The sequence below is a fragment of the Pan paniscus genome, chromosome 8, assembly GCF_029289425.2.
Source record: "Pan paniscus chromosome 8, NHGRI_mPanPan1-v2.0_pri, whole genome shotgun sequence".
Taxonomy (NCBI): Eukaryota; Metazoa; Chordata; class Mammalia; order Primates; family Hominidae; genus Pan; species Pan paniscus.
This window is the reverse complement of record NC_073257.2, coordinates 35907050-35929465: the sequence shown is the minus strand read 5'-3', so window position 1 is coordinate 35929465 and position 22416 is coordinate 35907050. Positions and strand designations below refer to the sequence as shown.

Below are 22416 nucleotides of genomic sequence, written 5' to 3'. Positions count from 1 at the left end.
TGGGATTACAGGCACCCGCCACCACACCTGGCTAATTTTTTTTTTTTTTTTTCGAGAGGGAGTCTCGCTCTGTCGCCCAGGCTGGAGTGCAGTGGCGCAATCTCAGCTCACTGCAAGCTCCGCCTCCCAGGTTCACACCATTCTCCTGCCTCAGCCTCCCGAGTAGCTGGGATTACAGGTGCCTGCCACCAAGCCTGGCTAATTTTTTTGTATTTTTAGTAGAGACGGGGTTTCACTGTGTTAGCCAGGATGGTCTCGATCTCCTGACCTTGTGATCCGCCTGCCTCGGCCTCCCAAAGTGCTGGGATTACAGGCGTGAGCCACCATGCCCAGCCAATTTTTGTATTTTTGGTGGAGACAGATTTCACCATGTTGGCCAGGCTGGTCTCGAACTCCTGACCTCGTGATCCACCCACCTTGGCCTCCCTAAGTGCTGGGATTACATGTGTGAGCCACAGTGCCCGCCCAATATTGTTAGTTTTTAAATTTTAACTATTTTAAAATGTTATCTCACTGTAATTTTAATTTGCATTTGCCTAATTAATGACGTTGAGCATCTTTTCACGTGCTGATTGATCATTCTTAGGTCTTCTTTTTTGAAGGATCTACTTAAGACTTTTTAAAACTTGTGGCTAAATGCACATAACAGAAAATTTGTCATTTTAGCCATTTTTAAATGTACAGTTCAGTAGTGTCGTAAACATCCAAATTGTTCAACCAAATTCCACAACTCTTTTCCATCTTGCCAACCTGAGGCTCCACACTCATTTAAAAAACAACTGCCCATTCCTCTATTCCTGTATTTTTGTCAATTTTTAACTGTTATTGAATTGTGGCATTTTGTTATATATTCTGAATACAAGTCCTTTGTCAGATATATGTATTACAAACATTTTTTTCCTCAGTCTATAATTTTTCCTTCTATTTTCTGAATGGTGTCCTTTGAAGGTCAGATATTTTTATTTTAATGAAGACAACTCAGTTATTTTTTCTGTGGCAGATTGTATTCTCTGTGTCTGTGACAATATCTCACATTCTGTATATGTTTCTTATAATATTGATCTAGTCTTTTTTCATTGAATTTCACCAGTTCCGTTTTTCTAGATCAATTGACTGTCTATGTATGAGTCTATTTCTAACTACGCTATTCTTTTCCATTGGTTTATGTCAGTCCTTTTGCCAATATCGCACTGTCTAAATTAACATAGCTTTCCTAGTAAATCTTGAAATCAGGTAATGTAAATCCTTTTATTTATTTATTTTTATTTAGCTTTTTTTTTTTTTTTTGAGATGGAATTTCGCTCTTGTTCCTCAGGCTGGAGTGCAATGGTGAGATGTCGGCTCACCGCAACCTCCGCCTCCCGGGTTCAAGCGATTCTCCTGCCTCAGCCTCCCGAGTAGCTGGGATTATGGGCATGTACCACCACACCCGGCTAATTTTGTATTTTTAGTAGAGACAGGGTTTCACCATGTTGACCAGAGTGGTCTCAATCTCTTGACCTCATGATCTGCCTGCCTCAGCCTCCCAAAGTGCTGGGATTACAGGCGTGAGCCACCGTGCCCGACCTTATTTACCGTTTTTTTTTTAGCCTTGACTTGAAACTCATTATTTAACTTATATTTGAAGTTCAGAGGTACATGTGCAGGTTTGTTATATAGGTAAACTTGTATCATGGGGGTTTGTTGTACAGATTATTTCTTCAGCCAGGTGTTAAGTCCGGAACCCATTAGTTATTTTTCCTGATCTTCTTCCTCCTCCCATCCTCCTCCCTCCGGTAGGCCTCAGTGTAGTTGTTTCCCTCTATATGTCCATGTGTTCTCATCATGTAGCTCTCACCATTTATAAGGGAGAACATGCAGTATTTGGTTTTCTGTTCCTGCATTATTTTGCTAAGGATAATGGCCTCCAGCTCTACCCATGTTCCTGCAGAGGGCAAGATCTCATTCTTTGACATGGCTGCATAGTATTCCATGGTGTGTATGTACCACATTTTCATTATCCAGTATATCATTGATGGGCATTTAAGTTGATTCCATGTCTTTGCTATTGTGAATAGTGCTGCAATTAACATATGTGTGCATGTGTCTTTATGATAGAACAATTTATATTCCTTTGTGTATATGCCCAGTAATGGGATTGCTGGGTCAAATGGTAGTTCTGTTTTTAGGTCTTTGAGGAATCGCCACACTATTTTTCACTGTGGTGGAACTAATTTACATTTCCACCAACCATGTGTAAGTGTTCTTTTATAATAACATGACTAGATTTTAGTTTTTAAAATCTCACCTTCATTTATTTACACTTAATTGGCAAACTGAAACTATGTGAATTTATCAACATAGGTGACGTGTGTGATATATTCCTGGCGTCCTGCTCTTTTTGTTTGTTTCCTGGCTCATGTAATATGAACTGCATTTTACTTGTTTTTATTTCCTATATTGTAATGCTAAACTTTAAGGTAAACTCAAGTACCCACTACATTTCTGAAATTATCAAAACCAAAAACCAAGTAAATTTTGAGTCTTAAAACATTCTGCAAGACAAGAAGATATATGTGTTTTTGTTCCCTGAACTTCGTCTCAGCCCTAATTTCATCAATATATTCCCCTCTTCCTTCTAGTCTTTGTTAATTTACTCTTTGTAGAGAACCACATCATGATTATGTTATTCTTTTTATCACACGAAAGTATTTTTGGTTAACTACTTCCTGCTTTCAACTCTCCAACTACTTGAATAGCAATTATTTATACTTACATTTATATGTTTATGTTTAACCTCACCAGCTACTTTTTAAAAATCATGACTTCCACAGGTCTTGAGTTCTTAGTTTTGATTTATTTCTTATAAACTGGACCATGAATTTGAGTCTTTTCCTTTTGTTCTGGAGGAAGTATTCTACCCACTTTGCAATGTCTTGACCTGACTAAGGCCAGTTTAATTTTTGTTTGTTGCTAATTAGCCCACCTTCCCCATTTTGGCAATTTGTATGTTGTGTTTTTTAACCTTGAAATTTAAAAAGATGTCATCAGGATATGAGTAAACATTATTTTATTAATTTCTCTTGAATAAAATGAGCCTCTCTGATAGTCCTTTTCTTCAACTCAGACATGTTTCTTATGTACACTTTTCTTTTTCTTTTAAAGACAGAGTCTCCTCTGTCACCCAGACTGGAGTGCAGTAACATGATCATAGCTCACTGTAACATCAAACCTCTGAGCTCAAGTGATTGTCTTACCTCAGCCTCCTGAGTAGCTGGGACTGCAGGTGTGCACCATCACACTTGGCTAATTTTTTTATATTCTTTAGAGACAAAGTCTCACTATGTTGCCCAGGCTGGTCTTGAACTCCTGGCCTCAAGTGATCCTCCCGCCTCAGCCTCCCAAAGTGCTAGGATTGCAGGTATGAGCCACCATGCCTATTATGTACACTTTTAACGACTGCTGTTGTGGGATCTGGGATCTGTTTTTGTTTCTTTTTCAGAAACACTATTGTGGGTCAGATACCTATTTTTCTGTCCTCCATAGTTAATCACATTCTCTTTCAAGTCATGTTATCCTCTTTGTTCTTTTCCTTGACATTTTTTGGAAACTTTTCTGGTTTGTACCTTCCTTCAAAGTTTCCTGAAGAGGTTTCAGGTATGCTGGGATATTGATTCTCCTTGGTCCTCCAAGTGGCAGGGTTTAGGGCATTACTAGAGTAACCTGAAGCTCTGATCCAATAGTCTAAGCCCATTAGCAACTTTGTTGATTTATCCCAGTGCTCTGTGTGAATAGTGTGTTTTTATGTATACCGTGGCAAACTAAATGCCAGGGAACATTGCTCTACATTCTTGTTCTGTTCTCTCCATTTCACCTCTACTCTTTGCTATCTCAAATATTTATTTTAATTATTGCATAGTTAGTAATTTTCTTATGCTTTATGCAAATATTTTTATCCTAGCCTTTTCTCAGCCTATTCTTTTATCCAGGGAGTAAGGTTCCCCATTCTTAATCTCTTAATTTGGGGTCAAGTAGAGAAGAGTTTATTTTGTCTCGAGTCTAAATTATGTTGTTTCATGTTTTTTTGTATGCATGTTTTTCAAACTGTTAAATAACCCATGAATAACAAAAGGATGAATGAAAACTCATACACACAATTTAAAGAATGATAATAACACGAATGCCCGCATTCCCAAGAGCAAGGCCATAGCTAGATTATTACCATGCCCCAGAAGCCCACCAATTGCATTCCTCTTCATTTCCTCCTGGAGGGAACTATTGCTCTAATTTTTTCTTAATTTTCTTCATAGTTTTATCACTTGTGCATGTAGTTCTAAGCAGTATGTTGTTGAATTTTGCCGGTTTTTAAGCTTTCTAGAAATAAAAAATAAGTAAATGAAAAATGCACACATTGTTCTGTGATTTTGCTCCATTTTCTCAACATTATAATTCTAAGATTCGTTCATGCTGATGCTAGTGGTTGTGATTCACCCATTGCGAATATTCTAATACACGAATATACCACAACTTATTTACCCATTCTGCTGCTCATCAACACTTAGGTTGGTTCTCACTTTTTACTATTATGAGTATTATTGCTCTCAGCATTCTTCTAGTTTCACCTGATACACAGATACAGGAGCTCTTCCAGGTTTTATACTTGTAACAGAATTGCTGGTCATAAGAGTACTGGTAAGTTCACTTGCTATGGGTAAGCTGCTGTGATTGCAACAACAAAAAATACACTGACTTAAATAGATGGAAGGCTGCTTCATTCATGTTACAGTGAAGAAGCAAGTGGCTCCAGGCAGGATAATGCCCCATGAGGAGCAGTACTCCATAAAGTGGTACACAGGTTCCTTCAATCTTACTGCTCTGACATCTCCTAAGATATTTTACTCACCCACATAAATAAAGGTGGTCAACTTCATGTCCATGGGTTCTAGACTTTCTCCAGAAAGAGAAAGTCCAGGGCAAGAATATTTATCCTTAAGGATATGACCCAGAAATTGCACATATCACTTCTACTCGTGTCCCACAGGTCTGATCCTAGACCTAGAACTGCATCCAATTGCAAGACAGACTGAGAAAGGTGCTCTCTGTCTATGCAGCCAAATACCTAACTAAAGCCCAAGAGTTTGAGACCAGTCTGGGCAACAAAGTGAGACTCTGTCTCTACAAAAAATAGAAAAAAAATCAGCTGGGCATGGTGGCACGTGCCTGAGACTGAGGGAGGCTGAGCTGGGAGGATAGCTTGAGCCTGGGAGGTCAAGCCCACAGTGAGCCATGATTGTGCCTTTGCCCTCCAGCCTGGGCAATAGAGCAAGACCCTGTCTCCAAAACAATGAAAGGAGGAGATTAGATATTGAAGGACAATAAATAGCCTCTGCCACAGAAGCTAATGCCAGATAGTTTTCCAAAGTAATATTACTCTGACACTCTAACCAGGAACAGATGAAAGTTTCTAGTGTTCCACATGGTCTTCAGCACTGGTATTGCCAGACTTCATCATTTTTGCCAACCTGTTATTGTATAATGCTTACTCATGGTTTTGGAGTTTACGTGTATGTGTGTGTGTTTATAATTTTTTTTGCCTTTTCCTGATTGCTGATGAAAGTGATCATCTTTTTAAATGTTTATTGACCATTCAGATTTCCTCTTTTAGGTACTGCAGGTTTCAGCCTTTTGATTCTATTGGTTTATTTCACATTTATTTTTTCATAGGAATTCTTTATATAACTTGGATACTAATCCTTTACCAGTTATATGTATTGCAAATGTCTTCTTTCAGTTTGTGGATTAAGTTTTTAATCTTTTTCTGGCTTTTGTAATAAATAAATGTTCTCAATATTAATGTTATTCTGACTTAATCTTTTCCTTTTTGTCTTTACATTTTTTTCTGCCTTCTTTAAAAAGAGTTCATCTAATATTTAATCACAAATGTATTATTCTCTATGGTCTTTAAACTTTTGGCTTGTTTTGCTTTTCATATTTACAAATTTAATCCATTTAGAATTGATATTAGTGTATAGAGAGATAGACATCTGGTTTCATTTACTTTTATTATAAATAACCATCTGAAGTATCCATTTAATAAAAAGTCTGTCTTCTCCCTTGATATATAATTCCACCTGTCATTATTAAGGGCTTATATATATGAGTCTATTCTGACTCAATCTGTTTCACTGTTTTTTTTTCCTGCACCAATATAACACTGATTTAATATCTAAATCTTATCTGATAAGGCTAATGCTTCTGCCCTGTTTTGCAAGAGTGCCCCAGCTTTATTGGATCTTTGCATTTCCATGTAAATTTTAGAATCGGATTGTCAATATTCACAGAAAAAAACAAAACAAAAGAAACAAAACAAAACAAATTTAATTGGTATTTCAATTAGAATTATGTTAAATCTACAGTTCAATTTAGGCACAATTGGCATCTTTATCACTGAGTCTTCTAATCTGTAAATATGTTATACATTTTGTTTAGGTATTATTTCAATAGAGTTTTATAACTCTATAGAAGTCTTGAAAGTACCTTTTTTTAGATGTAATCTTAGGTACCTTGTATTTTTATGCTATTATACTTACATGATTTGCATATTACTCTAAGTAGTTTGTAATCAGTTTTTGCCACATGTAATTTTAGTCTGTATTATTAGATGCATACAATTTTATAATTGTATCTTCCTGGTAAATTGAACATTTTACCATTATGTAATGACAAACTTTTTTTATTATTATTATACTTTAAGTTCTAGGGAACATGTGCACAATGTGCAGCTTTGTAACATATGTATACATGTGCCATGTTGGTGTGCTGCACCCGTTAACTCGTCATTTACATTAGGTATATCTCCTAATGCTATCCCTCCCCCCTCCCCCCACCCCATGACAGGCCTCGGTGTATGATGTTCCCCTTCCTGTGTCCAAGTGTTCTCATTGTTCAATTCCCATCTATGAGTGAGAACATGCGGTGTTTGGTTTTTTGTCCTTGTGATAGTTTGCTGAGAATGATGGTTTCCAGCTTCATCCATGTCCCTAAAAAGGACATGAAATCATCCTTTATATGGCTGCATAGTATTCCATGGTGTATATGTCCCACATTTTCTTAATCCAGTCTATCATTGATGGACATTTGGGTTGGTTCCAAGTCTTTGCTATTGTGAATAGTGCCACAGTGAACATACGTGTGCATGTGTCTTTATAGCAGCATGATTTATAATCATTTGGGTATATAGCCAGTAATGGAATGGCTGGGTCAAATGGTATTTCTAGTTCTAGATCCTTGAGGAATCGCCACACTGTCTTGCACAATGGTTGAACTAGTTTACTGTCCCACCAACAGTGTAAAAATGTTCCTATATCACCTCATCGTCTCCAGCACCTGTTGTTTCCTGGCTTTTTAATGATCACCATTCTAATTGGTGTGAGATGGTATCTCATTGTGGTTTTGATTTGCATTTCTCTGATGGCTAGTGATGATGAGCATTTTTTCATGTTTTTTTGGCTGCATAAATGTCTTCTTTCAAGAAGTGTCTGTTCATATCCTTCACCCACTTTTTGATGGGGTTGTTTTTTTCTTGTAAATTTGTTTGAGTTCTTTGTAGATTCTGGATATTAGCCCTTTGTCAGAAGAGTAGATTGCAAAAATTTTCTCCCATTTTGTGGTTGCCTGTTCACTCTGATGGTCGTTTCTTTTGCTGTGCAGAAGCTCTTTAGTTTAATCAGATCCCATTCATCAAATTTGGCTTTTGTTGCCATTGCTTTTGGTGTTTTAGAGATGAAGTCCTTGCCCATGCCTATGTCCTGAATGGTATTGCCTAGGTTTTCTTCTAGGGTTTTTATGGTTTTAGGTCTAACGTTTAAATCTTTAATCCATCTTGAATTAATTTTTGTATAAGGTTAAGGAAGGGATCCAGTTTCAGATTTCTACATATGGCTAGCCAGTTTTCCCAGCACCATTTATTAAATAGGGAATCCTTTCCCCATTTCTTGTTTTTGTCAGGTTTGTCAAAGATCAGATGGTTGTAGATGTGTGGTATTATTTCTGAGGGCTCTATTCTGTTCCATTGGTCTATATCTCTGTTTTGGTACCAGTACCATGCTTTTTTGGTTACTGTAGCCTTGTAGTATACTTTGAAGTCAGGTAGTGTGATGCCTCCAGCTTTGTTCTTTTGGCTTAGGATTGTCTTGGCAATGAGGGTTCTTTTTTGGTTCCATATGAACTTTAAAGTAGTTTTTTCCAGTTTTGTGAAAAAAAAGTCATTGGTAGCTTGATGGGAATGGCATTGAATCTATAAATTCCCTTGGGCAGTATGGCCATTTTCACAATATTGATTCTTCCTATCCATGAGCATGGAATGTTCTTCCATTTCTTTGTGTCCTCTTTGATTTCGTTGAGCAGTGGTTTGTAGTTCTCCTTGAAGAGGTCCTTCACATCCCTTGTAAGTTGGATTCCTAGGTATTTTATTCTCTTTGAAGCAATTATGAATGGGAGTTCACTCATGATTTGGCTCTCTGTTTGTCTGTTATTGGTGTATAAGAATGCTTGTTATTTTTGCACATTGATTTTGTATCCTGAGACTTTGCTGAAGTTGCTTATCAGCTTAAGGAGATTTTAGGCTGAGACAATGGGGTTTTCTAGATATACAATCATGTCGTCTGCAAACAGGGACAATTTGACTTCCTCTTTTCCAAATTAAGTATCATTTATTTCTTTCTCCTGCCTGATTGCCCTGGCCAGAACTTCCAACACTATGTTGAATAGGAGTGGTGAGAGAAGGCATTCTTGTCTTGTGCCAGTTTTCAAAGGGACTGCTTCCAGTTTTTGCCTATTCAGTGTGATATTGGCTGTGGGTTTGTCATAGATACCTCTTATTATTTTGAGGTATGTCCCATCAATACCTAATTTATTGAGAGTTTTTAGCATGAAGAGCTGTTGAATTTTGTCAAAGGCCTTTTCTGCATCTATTGAGATAATCATGTGGTTTTTGTCTTTGGTTCTGTTTATATGCTGGATTACATTTATTGATTTGCATATGTTGAACCAGCCTTGCATCCCAGGGATGAAGCCCACTTGATCATGTTGGATAAGCTTTTTGATGTGCTGCTGGATTCGGTTTGCCAGTATTTTATTGAGGATTTTTGCATCGATGTTCATCAGGGATATTGGTCTAAAATTTTCTTTTGTTGTGTGTCTGCCAGGCTTTGGTATCAGGATGATGCTGGCCTCATAAAATGAGTTAGGGAGGATTCCCTCTTTTTCTATTGATTGGAATAGTTTCAGAAGGAATGGTTCCAGCTCCTCCTTGAACCTCTGGCAGAATTTGGCTGTGAATCCGTCTGGTCCTGGACTTTTTTTGGTTGGAAGGCTATTCATTATTGCCTCAATTTCAGATCCTGTTATTGGTCTATTCAGGGATTCAACTTCTTCCTGGTTAAGTCTTGGGAAGGTGTATGTGTCCAGGAATTTTTCCATTTCTTCTAGATTTTCTAGTTTATTTGTGTAGAGGTGTTTATAGTATTCTGTGATGGTAGTTTGTGTTTCTGTGGGATCAGTGGTGATATCCCCTTTATCATTTTTTATTGCATCTATTTGATTCTTCTCTCTTTTCTTCTTTATTAGTCTTGCTAGTGTTCTATCAATTTTGTTGATCTTTTCAGGAAACCACCTCCTGGATTCATTGATTTTTTGAAGGGTTTTTTGTGTCTGTATCTCCTTCAGTTCTGCTCTGATCTTAGTTATTTCTTGTCTTCTGCTAGCTTTTGAATGTGTTTGCTCTTGCTTCTCTAGTTCTTTTAGTTGTGAGGTTGGGGTGTCAATTTTAGATCTTTCCTGCTTTCTCTTGTGGGCATTTAGTGTGATAAATTTCCCTCTACACACTGCTTTAAATGTGTCCCAGAGATTCTGGTATGTTGTGTCCTTGTTCTCGTTGGTTTCAAAGAACATCTTTATTTCTGCCTTCATTTTGTTATGTACCCAGTAGTCATCCAGGAGCAGGTTGTTCAGTTTCCATGTAGTTGAGTGGTTTTGAGTGAGTTTCTTAATCCTGAGTTCTAGTTTGATTGCACTGTGCTCTGAGAGACAGTTTGTTATGATTTGTGTTCTTTTACATTTGCTGAGGAGTGCTTCACTTCCCACTATGTGGTCAATTTTGGAATAAGTGCAATGTGGTGCTGAGAAGAATGTATATTCTGTTGATTTGGGGTGGAGAGTTCTGTAGATGTCTATTAGGTCTGCTTGGTGCAGAGCTGAGTTCAATTCCTGGATATCCTTGTTAACTTTCTGTCTCGTTGATCTGTCTAATGTTGACAGTGGGGTGTTAAAGTCTCCCATTATTATTGTGTGTGAGTCTAAGTCTCTTTGTAGGTCTCTTATTGACAGTGGGGTGTCAAAGTCTCCCATTATTATTGTGTGGGAGTCTAAGTCTCTTTGTAGGTCTCTAAGGACTTGCTTTATGAATCTGGGTGCTCCTGTATTGGGTGCATATATATTTAGGATAGTTAGCTCTTCTCGTTGAATTGATCCCTTTACCATTACATAATGGCCTGCTTTGTCTTTTTTGATCTTTGTTGGTTTAAAGTCTGTTTTATCAGAGACTAGGATTGCAACCCTTGCCTTTTTTTGTTTTCCATTTGCTTGGTAGATCTTCCTCCGTCCCTTTATTTTGAGCCTATGTGTGTCTCTGCACGTGAGGTAGGTCTCCTGAATGCAGCACACTGATGGGTCTTGACTCTTTTTCCAATTTGCCAGTCTGTGTCTTTTAATTGGAGCATTTAGCCCATTTACATTTATGGTTAATATTGTTATGTGTGAATTTGATCCTGTCATTATGATGTTAGCTGGTTATTTTGCTCGTTAGTTGATGCAGTTTCTTCCTAGCCTTGATGGTCTTTACAATTTGGCATGTTTTTGCAGTGGCTGGTACTGGTTTTTCCTTTCTATGTTTAGCGCTTCCTTCAGGAGCTCTTTTAGGGCAGGCCTGGTGGTGACAAAATCTCTCAGCATTTGCTTGTCTGTAAAGGATTTTATTTCTCCTTCACTTATGAAGCTTAGTTTGGCTGGATATGAAATTCTGGGTTGAAAATTCTTTTCTTTAAGAATGTTGAATATTGGCCCCTACTCTCTTCTGGCTTGTAGAGTTTCTGCTGAGAGATCCGCTGTTAGTCTGATGGGCTTCCCTTTGTGAGTAACCCGACCTTTCTCTCTGACTGCCCTTAACATTTTTTCCTTCATTTCAATTTTGGTGAATCTGACTATTATGTGTGTTGGAGTTGCTCTTCTCGAGGAGTATCTTTGTGGTGTTCTCTGTATTTCCTGAATTTGAATGTTGGCCTGCCTTGCTAGGTTGGGGAAGTTCTCCTGGATAATATCCTGCAGAGTGTTTTCCAACTTGGTTCCATTCTCCCCGTCACTTTCAGGTACACCAATCAGACATAGATTTGGACTTTTCACATAGTCCCATATTTCTTGGAGGCTTTGATTCTTTTTACTCTTTTTTCTTTAAACTTCTCGCTTCATTTCATTCATTTGATCTTCAATCACTGATACTTTTTCTTCCATTTGATCGAATCGGCTACTAAAACTTCTGCATTCGTCACGTAGTTCTTGTGCCATGGTTTTCAGCTCCATCACATCCTTTAAGGACTTCTCTACACTAGTTATTCTAGTTAGCCATTCGTCTCATCTTTTTTCAAGGTTTTTAGCTTCTTTGCGATGGGTTCGAACTTCCTCCTTTAGCTCGGAGAAGTTTGATCGCCTGAAGCCTTCTTCTCTCAACTCGTCAAAGTCATTCTCTGTCCCGCTTTGTTCCATTGCTGGCGAGGAGCTGAGTTCCTTTGGAGGGGGAGAGGAGCTCTGATTTTTAGAATTTTCAGCTTTTCTGCTCTGTTTTTTCCCCATCTTTGTCGTTTTATCTACCTTTGGTCTTTGATGATGGTGATGTACAGATGGGATTTTGGTGTGGATGTCCTTTCTGTTTGTTCGTTTTCCTTCTAACACTCAGGACCCTCAGCTGCAGGTCTGTTGGAGTTTGCTAGAGGTCTACTTCAGACCCTGTTTACCTGGGTATCAGCAGCGGAGGCTGCAGAACAGCGAATATTGCTGAACAGCAAATGTTACTGCCTGATCGTTCCTCTGGAAGCTTCGTCTCAGAGGGGTACCTGGCCATGTGGGGTGTCAGTCTGCCCCTACTGGGGGGTGCCTCACAGTTATGCTACTCGGGGGTCAGGGACCCACTCGAGGAGACAGTCTGTCCATTCTCAGATCTCAAATTCCGTGCTGGGAGAACCACTACTCTCTTCAAAGCTGTCAGACAGGGATATTTAAGTCTGCAGAGGTTTCTGCTGCCTTTTGTTCAGCTGTGCCCCGCCCCCAGAGGTGGAGTCTAGAGGCAGGCAGGCCTCCTTGAGCTGCAGTGGGCTCTACTCAGTTCAAGCTTCCCAGCTGCTTTGTTTAACTACTCAAGCCTCAGCAATGGCAGGTGCCTCTCCCCAGCCTTGCTGCCACCTTGCAGTTCGATCTCAGACTGCTGTGCTAGCAGTGAGCGAGGCTCCCTGGGTGTGAGACCCTCTGAGCCAGGTGCTGGATATAATCTCCCAGTGTGCCGTTTGCTAAGACCATTGGAAAAGCGCAGTACTAGGGTGGGAGTGACCTGATTTTCCAGGTGCCGTCTGTCATAGCTTCCCTTGGCTAGGAAAGGGAATTCCCTGACTCCTTGCACTTCCTGGGTGAGGCGATGCCTCGCCCTGCTTTGGCTCACACTCGCTGGGCTGCACCCACTGTCCTGCACCCACTGTCCAACAAGCCCCAGTGAGATGCACCCAGTACCTCAGTTGGAAATGCAGAAATCACCTGTCTTCTGCATCGCTCACGCTGGGAGATGTAGACTGGAGCTGTTCCTATTTGGCCATCTTAGAGCCACCTCTGTAATGACAAACTTTATCTCTACAAATGCTTTTTGCCTTTAAGTATGTTTTGGCTTTGTATTACTAGAGCTACCTCCACTTTCGGTAGGTTATTATTTTGTTGGCATATCTTTGTCTATTCCTTGGCTTTCAGCCTTTTGTATGCTTCTGCTTTGGATGTGACTGTTTTGTACAGCATACAGCTAGTTTTAAACTTTGTTCTTAATCTAGTTAGACAAGCTTTGTCTTTTAACTGGGGCATTTAGTCAATTTACTTTATTGTAATCACAAATATATTTGGCTTTAATTATACCTTGTTATTTTATATTTGTTTATATTTTCTATGTGTTTTTCTCCTTTACATATTTTGAATTGGTTATTTTTTTTCTCATTCTTTTTTTTTTAAATTTCTAAACTCTTGTTTCTATCAGGAAAGTTTAAATTACCTCTCTATGTTTACAGTGGTGAACAATAAAAGTTCTTTGGGTGATTAAATTTCAACTACCACCCTCTGTCAGTATATAATGCTGTTGTCATCTATTTTAACTCTACCTTGTTTCCTTAATGTTCATAGCACATTATTATTATTGGCATATTTGATTAATATTTGTTTAGCTTTACTTACATATTTACCACTTTACTTGCAATGCCTTCTTACATCTCAGACCCTCCATCTGAGATCACTTGATTTCTACATGAAGTACATTCATTAGAAGTTTCTCTTTTTTTTGAGATGGAGTCTCGCTCTGTAGCCTAGGCTGGAGTGCAATGGTGTAATCTCGGCTCACTACAACCTCCACCTCCCGAGTTCAAGCAATTGTCCTGCCTCAGCCTCCCAAGTAGCTGGGACTACAGGCACCCACCACCACTCCTGGCTAATTTTTGTATTTTTAGTAGAGACAGGGTTTCACCATGTCGGCCAGGATGGTCTCAAACTGCTGACCTCAGGTGATCTGCCCACTTCGGCCTCCCAAAGTGCTGGGATTACAGGCACGAGCCACCATGTCTGGCCTAGAATTTTCGTTGGTGGGGATCTGCTGAAAGCCAACACTTTCAGTTATCACTTGACAGAAAATGTCTTTATTTTTGCCCCTGTTATTGAAAGATATTTTCTCTAGGTGTAAAATTCTAGATTTATGATACTTTCTCTTTGCACATTGAACATATCATTCCACTGTCTTCTGTATTCCATTGGCTGTGTCCCCACCCAAATCTCATCTTTTTTTTTTTTTTGAGATGGAGTTTTGCTCTTGTCACCCAGGCTGGAGTGCGATGGCACTATCTCGGCTCACTGCAACCTCTGCCTCCCGGGTTCGAGTGATTCTCCTGCCTCACCTCCTGAGTAGCTGGGATTACAGGCAAGTGCCACCACGCCCAGCTAATTTTTGTATCTTTAGTAGAGACAGGGTTTCACCACATTGGCCAGGATGGTCTCAATATCTTGACCTCGTGATCCGCCTGCCTCAGACTCGCAAAGTGCTAGGATTGCAGGCATGAGCCACTGTGCCCAGCCCCAAATCTTATCTTGAATTTCCGTGTGTTATGGGAGGGACCCAGCAGGAGGTAATTCAGTCGTGGGGCAGGTCTTTCCCATGCTGTTCTCATGATAGTGAAAAAGTCTCACAAGATCTGATGGTTATATAAAGGGGATATCCCTGCACGAGCACACCTCTCTTTGCCTGCTGCCTTCCACGTAAGATGTGACTTGCTCCTCCTTGCCTTCCACCATGATTGTGAGGCTTTTGCAGCTGCGTGGAACTGTAAGTCCAATTAAACCTCTTTCTTTTGTAATGTCTTGGGTATGTCTTATCAGCAACATGAAAATGGACTAATACACATTGTTACCATTGGAATGTTGCTATCTCTTTAACTGTGACTTTCTTAACATTAATCTTTCTCGTCTTTAGCTGCTTTTAAGGTCTCTTTCTTCAGTGTTCTGCATTTTCAGTATGATGTGTCTAGTTGTGAATTTCTTTTTGTTTATTCTGTTTGAGATTTATCTGGATTCTTGAAAGTTGAGGTTAGTTTGTTTCATCAGTTCTGGAAAGTGTTCAGTTCTTAACTCTATATTTTGCCATACTCCTTTTCTTTTCTGTCTTCTAAAACTCTGACCAAATGAGGTTATACCTTTTCCCTGTATCCTTCATATTGCTATTGCTTAGTTTTTATATTTGACATCACTTTGTCTCTCTGAGCTGCATCCTTGATAGTATGTTTCATTCTCTCTTTCAATGTATTAAGTATTATTTTCACAGATGTATAATTTTTCTGCTAAAATTGGCCTCTTGACTCGATTATTATCATTTTTCTAAAAAATAGAAATAAATTTTGTCTGCTTTTTTAAATATGCAAACAAATTATTCATCATCAAGCTTCTACTTTATATTTATTGAAATGTATTAAACATACTTATTTTATATTCTACGAGAATTTCTATATTTGAAGTTTTAGAGACTCTAGTTCTACTATCTTGTTTATGCTAGCAACTACTCATGGTGTATTTACAGATATTTGACAATGAGCTGCTCACTTTCCTTGGAACCTTATTTATAAAAATTCTCTGAGGACTTGGCTGAAGAGGAATTTTTCCATAAAAGGTTTAAATGTGCTTCTTTCAGTTGCCATGAACACCATTATTCTGGAATTAGTTAAATTAATATTTTTAGCATATCACTTTTCAGACCACCTTGTGAATTCAGCTGGCAAATGGCATAGGCTAGTAATGGTTAGGAATTCACAGGAGGGTATGTTATTCAACTAGTTGCCAACCTTAGGAACGCATTTTCCTTGCAGACTGCTTGGGGGAGCCTCACTTGAGGTAGTATTTTACCTTTACTCTACTCTAGTTATAACATTTCAGTCCCAGACTTACAGTGGGGTGGGAGTGTCTTGTTAAATTCCATACCTTAGGTGGGCCCTGAGTTGTATCCTCTCCTCCCAAGTCATAGGAACCTTTGACAACTTATGCACATATTCAGGAAGTTTGGCAAATGCCCTCAAAGTGAATGAGAACAGGGTAGAAGTCCTGGTTTCCATCTTCTCTTGGTCTTGGACCGGAATATTTCTGCTTGCCTGCTGCTTTTTTTTTTTTTTTTTTTTTTTGAGACAACGTCTTGCTCTTTCACCCAGGCTAGAGTGCAGTGGCACACTCACTGCTAACTGCAGTCATTCTCCTGCCTCAGCTCCCCCAGCCCTGCAAGTGACTGGGACTACAGGCATGTGCCACCACACCTAGCTAACTTTTGTAGTTTTTGTAGAGACGAGGTTTTGCCATGTTGCCCAGGCTGGTCTCAAACTCTTGGGTTCAAGCAATCCTCCCACCTCGACCTCCCAAAACGCTGGGATTACAGGTGTGAGCCACAGTGCCTGGCCCCTGCTTTTTTCATCAGCTTACAGCAACATTGAAGAATGTAAAAAATGAAAATCTTATTTGGATTTAAGTTCTATGTCTGTGTTTTATTCACAAGTAATCTTTCCATACCACATCCAAAAGTCCTTTGCATTTCATCTCAGCCTATTCATTTCCAGAGTCATCTGTCTACATTTCCTTGAATCCATATTTTCTTATACTTCATTGTCCCAGCCAAAAGGCTTAAGGAGATTTTCATCTAGATCTCATAATAGATCATTTCTAGAAGCAGGTGCTTCCTTTAATTTCAGGAAAGTGTTTTGTTTAACTTGGGAATCAGGACACCATTGCTGTAGTTTCTAGTAAGGTGATGGGGACGACCTTGTGGCTTCCAACCAGTTGCAAGTAGTAAGTCTCAATTGTAGGGACAGTCAAAAGGAAGTAGAGTCAGAAGAGATACTAAGGAAAATCGTTTTCTTAAATTTTCTTTCAAAGTGGTCTGAAGAAGAAAGAGGCTCTATCCCATTGGAATGAAGAAAAGGATTTCCGCAGCCATATTTGAGCAAATAAGTGACAAGCATAGTTTCCATATCTTGGTCAACTAAAGGCTGGAGAACATTAACGTCCATTTGATTTGACTATTATTTCCTCCTGATAACACAGTACATATCTTTTGTGTCTTTCAGAAAGTAAAACCCTTATTAGTGCAGTCTAGAACGACCATGACAGCTATATCCTCTTCAAGTCATTGTACATCTTCAGTAAGTAGCTTATTTTTCTTTATTAAATATTTACTGTGTTAACATTATTCAACTTAAGTAATGAAAAGTTTTGGTTCACTTACAGATAGACGGTAAGCATGTGGATGTAGTCAGTGATCAGGCAGCCCTTCAACTTTCACCAAAAGGTAAGAATCATTATTGTTGGAAATGAGATTCACACCAGAATGGCTGCTTAGTCTAGATTAACTTTGCTTTTCTTTTTTACCCTGAGGTATTTGGTATTCTGGGTGAATGCATGACTTTTTTCAGCCACTTTATAAAATTATTGCACAGATAAACTGAATAAAAGAATACTAATATATACTTCTGACTACTGATCACTGCTAATTGAAAATCAATCTATGCCAGGCCCAATGGCTCATGCCTGTAATCCTAGCACTTTTGGAGACTGAGGGAGGATCACTTGAAACCAGGAGTTTGAGATCAGCCTAGGCAACATATAAGACTCTACCTCTACAAAAAAAAATACAAAAATACAAAAATTAGCCAGGCATGGTGGCATGCACCTGTAGTCCAGGCTAATCAGGAGATTGAGGATTTGCTTGAGCCCAGGAGGTCAAGGCTGCAGTGAGCCAAGATCAAGCCACTGTACTCCAGCCTGGGTGACAGAGTGAGACCTTGTCTTTAAATTAAAAAAAAAAAATAGTTAGACTTCAAAACCAGAGACTGCCTTAGTTGGAATGTCATTTCTTTTTTTAAATTAAACTGCCAACAAACCTGAAGCTCCTGTTAAATTCCTATTTTTTTCCAACTTAATAATTAGAAGAAAAGTAGACTGGGCCTGGTGGCTCACACCTGTAATTCCAGCACTTTGGGATGCTTGAGTCCAGGAGCTCTAGACCAGCCTGGGCAACCTGGCTGTCTCACCCTCCTGAGTAGCTGGGACAACAGGTGAGTACCACCATGCCCAGCTGATTTTTGTTTGTTTGGTTGATTGGTTGGTTTTTTTACAGATGAGATTTTGTCATGTTGCCCAGGCTGAAATTATTTCTAAAGCATCTTAATGTACTCACATTTTATTGTAAACATGTGGATTAATGAATTTAGCTGGCTTGAAATTTTTTTTTAACTTTAGGTTCCAGGGGTACATGTGCAGATTTGCTGTGTAGATGTATCACATGATGCTGAGGTTTGGGCTTTGATGGAACTCATCACCCAATTAGTGAACGTAGTATGGGATAGGAAGTTTTTCAACCCTTACCTTCCTCTCTCCCTCCTTTTGGAGACCCCGGTGTCTGTTATTCCCATCTTTATGTCCCTGTGTACCCAATGTTTAGCTCTTATAAGTGAGAACATGCAGTATTTGGTTTTCTACTTCTATATGAATTCACTTATGGCCTGCAATTTTATTTAGGAAGTTTAATTAACCATAGAATTCCATTCCCTAAAAATTCAATTGAGGATTTTGCCTTGAAAGTTGACTTTCCCTAGCCAAGAAAACCATTTTGCAAAGGTCCATTTGAAGTAACACAAATAAATTTTGATGGCCACATGACACATAAGGCAGCCCCACTGAAACAAACACCGTCACTCCCTTTTCTAAGCCCTAAAAATGCAAAATGTAGAGTTATTGCCGCTCTGTCTACTGAAAATCCTCCTAAAATCTATTAGCTCACTTTTTTGCCTTACTAATAAAATTGAATATAAATATGTTTTATGATCCATAATTTTACAGTGTGCTATAAGGCTCATAATTCTGAATATTAATCAGCACTGTAGAGGAGGCATAAGATAAAATGCTCACACCAGATGCCTGTGGACATAACCATGAAATTTCCTCGTATTCAATCTCAGATACAGCTTTGACATGTAATGTTCTTCCCTCTGAAGATAGTTTTCGGAAATAATCCACTTAACAAAAATTTCTTATTAATTGGTTCCAGTTAATCCAAAATTTACTAGAAATAAATTTCCTATTTTTACTGAATAAAAACAACTAAATGCATGTTAAGAGGAAAGCTGAATTACTAATTTTCTAATTTGGGGAGTAAATGAATCTTCTCTTATAAAGCACGATCTTTGGTGGTAATGCCTTGCATTTCAGGCATTCAGGCTGGACATTTAAAGGGCCAAAATAGCTTTGCGCAGTGGCAGTATTGCAGCCAATAAGGTTTATCTGAGGTGCAATTATTGCCAGTCAAAGGGCCAAATTAGCCAAGATTATTGCTAATCTTCACCAAACAAGTTATTCCAAGTTCCCAAAGTACTTTACAAGGTTGAGTACCCTCTTCAGACCCCCCGGAAATAGTTTAATACATTATTAATGCTTTCAAGCACTAATTCAAAAATACCTATTAAAGAGGTATTAGATATTGATATGGTTTGGATTTGTGTCCCCGCCCAAATCTCACGTCCAGTTGGAGAAGGGGCCTGGTGGGAGGTGATTGGATTATAGGGGCTGATTTCCCCCTTACTCTTCTCATGCTAGTAAGTTCTCATGAGATCTGATGGTTTAAAAGTGTGTGGCACTTCGTTGTCTCTCTCTCTCGCTCTCTCCTGCTCCTCCATTGTAAGACATGCTTACTTCCCCTTCGGCCATGATTGTAAGTTTCCTGAGGCCTCCTAGCCATGCGTCCTGTTAAGCCTGTGAAACTGTCAGTCAATTAAACCTCTTTTCTCCATGAATTAGCCAGTCTCAGGTAGTTCTTTATAGTAGCATGAGAATGGACTAATACAGGTACATAAAACATAAGGGGTTACTATAACCTATTTGGTAACAGATCCCAACCAAACACTTTCAAGTTAAAATGCATTCCATTTTTAAATATGTAAATAGGATAGGAACGTTATTATTTAAAGTAGCCTATGGAATATTATCCTTTCTGTTACAGAATCCTCAATATTGGCATCAAAGGTTGAACTTCTTAGGCTATACTTTCACACCACAAAATACTTTGTGAAATTATGTATAACTATCATTCAGTGGATATACGTAATATTCTAAATGCCTTTCACGTTTTTACTTTAATCCTCACAAAAATCCTATTAGGTGGGTACTCTTGCTTTCCCCCATTTTACAGATAAGACCACTGAATACAGAGAGGTTGGTAAACTGTTAGGTTTATATTGCAAAGAAGTAGAGCAGCTGGATTCAAATCCAGTGTAGGCTAAGGGTCCATGCTAATCCCCACTCAATTATTTTCACCTGCCCCAAGATTCATGCATGACAACATGGAAAATATCCCATTGTCAATAAAACACAGTGTGGAAAATCCATGGTGTAACAGAGCGAACCTGGGCTTTGGAGGCTGACAGAGCTTTCAAGCTCAGGTGACTACTTACTCACTGGTGCCTTCATCTTGGTGCTCCCTGTTGTGTAAAACAGACATGGCAACCCCACCTCATAGGTTTGTTATGAGGATGAAGTGACATCATATATGTGACTTACCTAGCTAATTCCTCTCTCTACCTGTCCTCTTGAGCTGTTCATAGTATAATCCCAAGCTAAAGCCTTGCAAATCTATATTTTAATCTCCCCGTGAAAGCAATGATGCCCTAAACAGTAGGCTAATAAATTAAAACAGCTAATCTCTACTGCTTTTTTTTTTCTTGAGATGGGATATTTGTCTGTCATCCAGGCTGGAGTGCAGTGGTCCAGTCATAGCTCACTGCAGTCTCAAATTCCTGGGCCCAGGTGATCCTCCTGCCTCAGCCTTCTGAGTAGCTGGAACTACAGGCACACACCACCACATCAAGCTAATTTCTTTATTTTTTGTAAAGACAGGGTCTCACTATGTCATCTAGACTGGTCTCCAACTCCTGGGCTCAAGCTATCCTGCTGCCATGCATACTCTTTCAAAGTGCTAGCAATTACAGACATGAACCACTGTGTCCAGCCTCCTCTGCTTCTTTAATAGCTGATTTTCTACCAGGCATAAGTAAAAAATAAAATCTAGCAATAGTATCAAAACATACAGTATATATTTTGAAAAGAGTAAAGTAAAATACAAAATATAATTTAAAATAATGTTACATCAGGTGATATGTCCTTCCTAGGCCGGTTAAAAATGATTTTTTGTTATGTTGCAAGTTCTAAAAATTCTAAACAGAACAAGAAAGTCAAGTGGTGCACGCAACATAGAAAGTTTGAGACAAATAAATCCTTGTTACTCTAAGGGGATTAAAAAAATGAGGTACAATACTATCTGCAACATTTCAAAGCAGTTTTTATGCAGTAGTAATTATCCAAGAGAGCACAGGTAACATTATTAATTTGTTTGCTACTTACTTGTGATAAAATTTGGGATCTGAGCTGCCCATTGTGTACTGTGCACTGCCACAGATTTTATGTACTCAAGAAGACCTTTCTCACAGTCCAGTAATTAGGTGCTATTGACATTGTAATCTTTGGAAATGTTCTTAATGAGCCCAAAAGACACGAATCTTACAGATAAAACCTCAAAGTAACAGTGACTCTTTAAGTGGCTTGTCAGGAAGAGAAAGCTCAAACATCAGTATCTGAAACACAGGAGAAACCCAAATTTAAACCTAGATTACATTGTGTTGTTAATTCTCTGAGACTTCTAGGGAAGAATCATCCAGGGGGTGATCTGAAAAGGGTTTTAAAGGACAGAACAATTGTAACATATTAGATATAATTTAAAATCATTCTTTTTACTCTTTGAAGCTTTGGACCCAAGATATATTTTCAATAAGTATATTTTGCACTGATTTATAGAAATAAATATTGTTTGAAAGTGAAGTTCAGTTGCCCCTGTTGTTTTAAATAGAAAAACAAGTTTTAAAATCACGTAAGAAATTGTAAGTTAGTTAAGAGATAAAAAGAAGTTTCAGGCATACGTGTTAACATTGTTTTATATATTGTCTCTAGACTGTCAGCTATAATGGATATAATTTGTTAAGGTTTTCAGATTCATATTCAAGTGCACATTTTATAATATTACAATGTATATCTAAACAATAGATTCCACATATAATTGATGGCCATAAAAATGTTAGAAGGAGTTAATCAATGAATTGTGAGTTAATACCAGGACTAACCTGATTTATTAAATATAATGTATTACGGGGTCTGTAAATGTTAATGTCACTGCCACCAACTTTTCCATTACTTCCCTTATTACCATCAGTTACCTATTATTCAAATTTTATATTTCTAGGTTGTACATGTCATCTCTGTCTTTGAGACTTGAGCTAATTCTCAACTACCTTTTCTTAGGAATTTCCCTTGCTTTTTATACATTTATTTAGAGATATTTTCTATTAATACTTGAGGCATATAATTTAGCATATTAGATGATAAATTAAAACCTGGGGCTGGGAGTGGTGGCTCACACCTGTAATCCCAATACTTTGGGAGGCCAAGGCAGGTGGATCTGTTGTGCTCAGGAGTTTGAGAACCACCTGAGCAACATGGGGAAGCCCCGTCTCTACAAAA

At 38.6% G+C, this 22416-nt stretch overlaps 1 protein-coding gene and 1 pseudogene across 5 annotated transcripts in view; both read left to right on the top strand.

The window, feature by feature from the left end:
• Positions 1 to 22416, top strand: part of C8H10orf67 (chromosome 8 C10orf67 homolog) — a 155727-nt gene that overhangs the window by 110682 nt on the left and 22629 nt on the right. For all 5 annotated transcript variants that reach the window (XR_008619891.2, XM_034930112.3, XM_063607291.1 and 2 more), the window contains 2 exons: positions 16923 to 16997; positions 17083 to 17143. Coding sequence is in view for 4 of the 5 variants with exons in the window: in XM_034930112.3 (XP_034786003.2) it covers positions 16923 to 16997; positions 17083 to 17143 (136 nt within the window). In the remaining variant the exon portion in view is untranslated. The remainder of the gene's footprint in view (positions 1 to 16922; positions 16998 to 17082; positions 17144 to 22416) is intronic.
• On the top strand, positions 19095 to 19160 carry LOC112441127 (U4 spliceosomal RNA; annotated as a pseudogene).